The sequence below is a fragment of the Stegodyphus dumicola genome, chromosome X2 (genome assembly GCF_044657685.1).
Source record: "Stegodyphus dumicola isolate Sdum_Otavi_A_Nest chromosome X2, ASM4465768v1".
Lineage (NCBI taxonomy): Eukaryota > Metazoa > Arthropoda > Arachnida > Araneae > Eresidae > Stegodyphus > Stegodyphus dumicola.
The window spans coordinates 76,073,183-76,080,937 of record NC_140781.1 but is presented as its reverse complement, the minus strand read 5'-3'; the positions used below and the strand labels follow the sequence as shown (position 1 = coordinate 76,080,937).

The following is a 7,755-nucleotide window of genomic DNA, read 5'->3' as shown; positions in this document are numbered from 1 at the left end:
TAGCAATTTTATCCTTCATATTGAAAATTGAATAAAGATTTTTGCTAAAATATATATATATCAAAGTTTTTTTGTTTTGAAATAACAGAACTGAGTTAAAAAATTGGAAACCTTGGGAATCATTTTACTGTTTTTTTCACAGTGTAAACAAATTGAAATTATAACCGCAGATTTTTTGTTTTCATCTTTCATCGCAAACCACGCCACTTTTTGCTGAAGTAGGGTCTGGGTAGTTCGATAAGAGAGTAGTACTGAAATTACGAGAGTGTTAATTTTGCTGATAGTAGAGACCAAAGCGGTGTTTTGTAAATCCGCTGGTCATGTATCACCAGTACCTGTCCCCTGAAAGAATGAGGGGTTTTGAAAATTACAAGGTAATCTTTAATAGGATCTTTTTATCTGTTATATCAGATGTATATTTCCCATGTATGAAGTTGGTTGTTAATGTGTAAATCGGTGGATTTAATTTTTTTTTTGTATGTTTTTTTTTCTGCTGATCTGGAATAAGTATTTGAAATTACGATTACTTTACAGTACCGTTAACGACAGCAGCTTAAACTAGTCGGAGACCAGTACTGGGGGTTGATCTCTTTGTTACATCTTGTCTCGGAAATTTTGTTTATGAAGAGAAAGCGATTTTAGGATCTAGGAATGTTTTTAAAATAATTTGTGTTTTACAAATTATACTTTAGGAGATTTATAGTTGTGTAAAAGTAGTCTTGAAACAGAATGAGTGTTTTTATGAGTATGTACTGGGTATATTTATAGCTTATGTTTCACACGTGATATAGCTTATGTTTTATAGCCACGTTTCGTAAATCGGTGTAATTTTTGAAAGGATTATTTGTTATTTATTTCTGCTTTCGATATGTACTTCTGATTTTGTACATGAAGTGCAAAATCTGAAGCACAGTGACTTAATTTACAGCAAGTAAACGAAGCTCTCTTCCTTTATTTTGATTGGAATTGAAATTCTGCACTTAGCTTTCATAAGAAATAAAATTTTGCATTGATTATTATATGTATTCTTCAAAAAAGATAATTTAAATATGATTATAATAAAGAGAAGCTGCAGTAAGCCAAGATTTGTAATATGTTATTGTTATAGTCTCTTAAAATTTTAAAACCCTTTATTTTACATAAAGTTTAGACAATCATCTTTAGAGTAAATCTTACATTTTACTAAAAGGGAAAAGAATTTCTATTAATGTGATAAAATATTAATGTTTTTTTGGAATAAGTGATTTTATATAAATGGAATTTTTTATTAGACCTAATTATTCAAATTTTTATTTATATATACATAACTTTAAAAATTTTAAATGGGTAAAAATTTATGTGAAAAGAAAAAAAAAAAAAAAAAAAAAAAAAAAAAAAAAAAAAAAACTGTATGAGAAAAGCTAAATATTTAAAAAATAAATTAATTTTTTCTTTGATGTTTATTTTCTACTCCAGCTGTAACACAAAATTGTTAAGTTTCTTTTCACATTCCTTAATTGACACACAGAGAAAGTACAGCACATATAATCGAGAGCTCTTGTCCATCTACACAACAATGAAGCATTTTAGGTACATATTAGAAGGAAGGTCTTTCTACATTTATATGGACCAAAAACCTCTTACCTTTGCTTTTCAACAAAATTTAGACAAAGCCTCTTCCAGACAAGCAAGACAATTCAGTTATATTGCTCAATTTTCAATGAATATTCACTTCATCAAGGGAGAAGAAAATGTTGCAGCTGCTCTTTCCAGAATTAATACCATCTGCAGTTGATTATGCAACTATTGCAGAATTTCAAGATGATGAAGAATTAACAGATTTAAAAAACAACCCAAGGCTGAGGATGGTTCAGATTCCCATTCCAGGCATTGATAAATTGATTTATTGTGATGTCTCCACAAACAGTAACCGCCGATACATTCCATGAAACTTTCGCCAACAGATGTTTCCTTCTATTCATAAGATTGTCAGTTATGGTGTAGGGAATGCATGGAAGGCCAATGATCTAAGGTTCAAAGACATACAAAGTCAGCTCTTATGAACTTCAATGTTCCACCTGAACATTTTCAACATGTTCACATTGATATTGTCGGACCCTTGCCTTCATGTCAAGGTTTCAGGTACTTACTAACAATGACTGATTATGTTTCAAGATTGGTTGAAGCCCTTCCTATGGCAGATCACTCAGCATAAACAGTTACAAAGGGGATGATCTCAACCTGTTCTCGTTTTGGAATACCACATTATTTTATATCTGATCAAGGATGTCAGTTTAAAAGTCAACTCTTCTCATCTTTGAGCAAATACTTCGGTTTTCAAAAATCCAGAACAGCAGCATACCATCCACAATCAAATGGATTGATTGAGTGACAACACGGGATTATAAAGGCAAGCTTGAGATGTCATTTACAATAAAGCAAATCTTGCATAGATGCTTAACCTTTGGTTCTTGGATTACACTTTGCACTGAAAGAAGATATAGGATACTCTTCAGACGAGCTTCTTTGCAGAAGTTCCCTTTTTTTACATGGAGAATTCATCACCACGATCCCTAATGTCATACACTCAGAGTTCATGCAAAGGCTACAAATTATTATCTGTAGCATGAAACATGCAATAACTACCCATGGCAGTACAACCAACCGTATTTGTTTCCAATGACCTTTTGAGTTGCTCGCATGTTTTCATCTACAATAACACTGCCACTTTATCTTTGCAGCCAGTTTATCTTGAGCCTTATGTTATCAAACACCGAACACCAAAGTATTTTGACATTGAAATTAATGGAACTGTCAAAAGAATTTCAATTGATAGACTAAAACCATGTTTTACCTTAAAAGACAATGATGAGCAGCCAGTTGAAATCAACAGGCCTATGGATTATCGAGATCTGCACACACAGTGCAAATCTTGGGAAAGGGGAGGAATTTTGCCGCCAGTCTATCGCAACCATACCATACGCAGTGGAAATACCATTAGGTTTTCACCACATTTAAAGGATTATGTCTCCTAATCATTTTCACTGGGAAGGGAGTATGTAACGTCCTCTATGTGTTCTTTTCATTGTATCTTTAATTTCTGTCCTTTTTAATTTTTAGAAGATGGCAACAAAAAAAGACTGTTTGAAAGATAAATGTTCTTTGGGATTTTGTTTTCAAAAGGCTACTTATTATTTGTTTCAATTCTGTTTTCTCGTTAATAAAATTGTTTAAAGAATTGTGTTCTTTAAAGTTTATTAATAATACTTTAGATTTTATTCAATGAATTCCAATACATTAGATGGAAAAATTTATGTTTATAAATATATACTAATTCTGAAGAAGATTAAAGAGAAATTTACCACTGTTGATTACAAGAAGTTAGAAGTATAATTTGTTATTTTACATAAATATTACAGTAATATTATATAAAAAAGGTAATACCTAATATACACACGAGCTATACTATGACACAGTATTAAAACAATCACGATGAAACTCGAAGGAACTGCTCCAAGGAAGCAAAAAGAGCAAATAATTAAGGCTTTGCAGGAGCCTTGAGTTGAAGGAGCAAATAATGAAGACTTCATTGGAATCAGATCTGCAGCTACAGCAGCAGTGATGAAACACGCTTCTTTAAGCTTCATTATAGGAGCGATGAAACCTGTTCCTTTAAGCTTGATTATAGGAGTGATAAAAACCGCTCTTATAATCACGACGCCATATGACCCACTTCTGCGACTAGCATCAGAGCGCTGAACAGCCGAGAATTCGGGGAACTAGTTCCTATTATCTATGTACTTAAAAGAATTCCTCGCACTGCCAGATTGGGGGGGGGGGTTGAGCTCCATACATTTGCATGCAGGAGTGATCAGTTTATTTAATGTTTTGTTTTTTGAATACCAGATGAACCAAAAGCACACATATATACATGCATAACACACATAAAAAATAGGTCAGATGCTTCTGGTAGATAATAAAGGAAAGATTGCTAGTGTTTACATTAAGAGGAATCATATTTTTGACATGCTTTCCAACAACAGCTCTCTGTGAACTGTTACAGCCCTTGGTTTAATTCTAGTATCTGGTGCACACGGGATTTGGCTACTTATGGCGACTTTATGATGAGCAGTAAAAACGAGACATATACGATGAGTAGGAAACGGGTCATTCAAAGAATATATATAGCTATATATAGTATATATTATGTATATACACATATAGTGTATAGTATATAGAAATTCTTTGGATCATTTTTGGTGTTGGCGATAATTTTCAAAATCGTACCAAGGCTGCACCGTATACTAGGATTTTACTCAGTCCTTTTTCACCAAAGTGCTGATCATTCATTCAGTTTAGTGAATCAGTCCCAGAACAGATCATCCACTTCTAATGTATTGTGTTCATAAAACTTTGCATTAAACTTAGCATGCCAAATGAAATTTTGTGAATTAAGAACTGATGTTGTCCTTTTTTGTTAACTCTGCTCTAGTATTTCTGTAAAAATGTAGTGTGTGAAGAATTTGAAGTATAATTTGTTTTAAGTAGCATTTTTAAGTTGCTTTAATACATATTTTTGCAAGTTCTATAATTTATGACTTTTACTCTATAGTAGTTTTCGGTACTGTTCCGTTTTGAGGACCGTATAAAATTGCAGCGAAAATGTATGCGCAAAAGCGCCAAATCTAGCAAATGCACCCATCTAACAGCACGCCAAATCTAGCGTACGCCCTGATTTCAGATTGCGTAAGTTTATATAGTTCTATATTTCTTAAGATGCCATTGAAGTACTAGTTTAATTTTTAAATCGTTTTTTTATTTTAAATCGGTTTTTTGATATCCTATGGATTTAACAATTTGGGAATTGCCCATGACGAAAAGTCAGCAATAGAATTTTGGTTAAAGTGCAGAATCACCCACTGCTTGACACGTTTTTAAGAATTGCACGTACTCGGTATCCATGTGCACATCGACCTATTTTCACTTAAAAAAAAAAATCCTAGAATTGCACAAAAATGGCACTGCGCACACCCTTGACTTTATCTATGTACACATCGATCTATTTTCACTTAAAAAGTACAAGAAAATTGACACAAATCTAATTGTTTTTACCCTTGTAAAAAGCGGCAAACAAATAAGTGAGCGATTCTGCTCACCAAGAATACTTTCAAAGAAAAGGCATCATTCTTTATAGAAAATTACGTTTGAACAACCAACGAGTTGAAATTATGCTTTAACGGTAAGTCGGTAGCGAAATAGCGATGTAGGCATCCATTCAGTTATGTTTAGCAATTTTTATATAAATTATAATAATGATCTGAAATAGTTATTTACTCTTATGCTTCCATTCAGTCATGTTTAGCCTTTTTTATATAAATTATAATAATAAAAGTATTATATGAAATTAACCTTTCATCTAAATTAAAACATCAATCTGAGATAGTTATTTACTATTATACTTCCTTTCTTGCAATAGCGTTGCCGCAATTATTTTTGGCAGCACTGGCATCAACAATAGTTTGGCGATTTTTTACGGCCCTCAAAACCGAATAGTACCTAGTTTTCTTTATTAATTGTATCGTAAGCTTCTGCCTTAAAATAATTTTTTATGCACTTCTGATTCTTCATTTCTGAATGGTGAAAAATTAATGCCATTGAATCTAGATGATTTAAAGAAGCAGCTTCTAATTTAATCAAAAACTTCATTAAGCATATTTTTAATTTTTCCAGTCACTTCTGCTGATGTGAAAGAAACATCAGTAAACTTAAAATAATAAAGTGTTATACCTTAACTTGTTCCGACCCCCCCTCCCCCCCAAAAAATGTCACACACGGGTATTCTGTCTATACACCATACACCATTGAATTAAATTATCAAATTTCGAAAATTTATTGATGATTTTTGTTTGATAGAGGCAAGAAATTTTATATAAAATAAAGGCTTGAAAATGAGTAAAATATCCTTCTGTTACTAACACTGCTATATATTATTTCCAAAGTTATTTATTATGATTGAACCATGAGAAACGTACTGATTTTTTTTTTCAGTTCAAAAACTATAAACATTTTGTATATATTACTGTAAAAGTTGTTGTACTAAGCTTTAAAGCAGTAATGTTTATTGAATACAAATGTGAACGAGTTTAACTTATATTATATAACATTATATATTTACCCTCTGGCCTCGGGTTAAAAAAAATAACTAGACGCAGTTCTGTTCTGTTGTCTGTTAATTTTATCTATTTGATGCTGTCATGTATTTGGTTTTCATATTTATTATATAATTCGTCTTATTTTACTGTGGTTTCATATTTATTTCTGATTTAATTTTCTGTATAAATAATAAACGCTTATTCTATTTTTGTGTGTGTAGTTTATTTTTTTGTAATATATGTCATCCTGCGCTAACAGATTTTGAAATTGGGAATAGAAATTGCTGAAAATATAGGTTATTGTTATTTACTGAGCCTTGGTAGAATTAGACAATTTCTTGCCATGATGATCACATTTTGAAAGTTTCTGAGTAACGGACTCCAAAATCCAAGAATCGATTTTTCTAGAATTTACTGAAGGTGCCACTTCTCTTCATTTGCCTAGGGTTGGAAGTTGTAAAAAATTGTGGAATAGTGAAAAGTTTACTCTAACGTGTTTGCAGACTTAGCAATGCTGTTGATTTTATTTAGCTACTTTGTGAAGTCAAGCCTTTGTTTTATAAGTGATTAAGAATTGTGTATTGACATCTTTAAAGCTAGCAATTTTTTATTACAATAAATTGTTCACTGCCAAATATCTAAAACTAAAAGCTAATAACAAAAATAGACAAGATAATGGATTAGGTAATATCTGCGAAATCCAAAAATTGTAAATGATGTTAATACAGATGAATCCTGCAAATTTGACATAATGTAGGCTGAGAGGTTTACTGAAAATGTCTAGTTTTACAGAATAAGGGGAGGGATGTGTACAAATCATGTTTTTTTATGGTATAGTTTTCTAAAGAAAGTTTTAGAACAATAGGAGATAGAAAAATATCACATACACAAATATAATTATGAAAAGTTAGAAAAACACATATGTATATATAGAACTGAAGAAATGACTTGTATTTCTCTGTAGAAAAATGTAACATACACTAATATAATTAGAAAAACACTTATGTATATATAGAACTGAAGAAATGACTTTTATTTCTCTGTAGAAAAATGTAACATACACTAATATAATTAGAAAAACACTTATGTATGCGTAGAACTAAAGAAATGACTAGTATTTCTCTGTAGAAAAAAAAAATATCTTGTGATACTAGATTTTCTCTCGCATTTACTAAAAAATAACTCTTCATTCATGCATTCGATTGATTTCTGTACTAAACAGGCATACTGTAGAAGGTGTCAATTCCATTAGTGCATTTCTTTACATTTTTAAATGCTGACGGATTTTTTTCGCATTTTCTTACGAGCACTCATTTCAGCGTATGACTGCTTGTTTCAGTGCTGCAAACCACGATTGTACCTACCTTCTTTTATAGCCTGGAGCCAGTTTTCTACCCTGGATGCCTATTCTATGCTCCCAAGAGTTGTCTTCAGTTAACTTGCCACCAGATGTCGCTGTTAGCGAAACCCAGCTTTAGTGAACATTGCATATTCAGCAAGTATGGAACTGATGGAAAACTCGGCCGAAATAGATGCTCTGTCGTCAATCAGGATTGTGCAGTTTGTGGTAGGAAGTTGATCACAGCTCTGTATGCGTTTCCACCACTAATTTTTTCATATTTAA

General features: G+C 31.8%; 1 protein-coding gene across 5 annotated transcripts in view; it reads left to right on the top strand.

Moving 5' to 3' along the window:
* Positions 1-187: 187 nt before the first annotated feature.
* The window catches only part of LOC118195777 (ethanolaminephosphotransferase 1-like), a 154,118-nt gene continuing 146,550 nt past the window's right edge, over positions 188-7,755 (top strand). Inside the window, exons 1-2 of one of the 5 annotated variants that reach the window (XM_085809844.1) lie at positions 217-374; positions 7,508-7,698. In XM_085809844.1, the coding sequence (XP_085665970.1) occupies positions 7,633-7,698 (66 nt within the window). In that variant the 5' untranslated portion in view covers positions 217-374; positions 7,508-7,632. Of the gene's footprint in view, positions 375-7,507; positions 7,699-7,755 lie in introns of those variants that run through there. The other 4 variants (XM_085809846.1, XM_085809845.1, XM_085809847.1 and 1 more) reach the window with 4 other exon arrangements.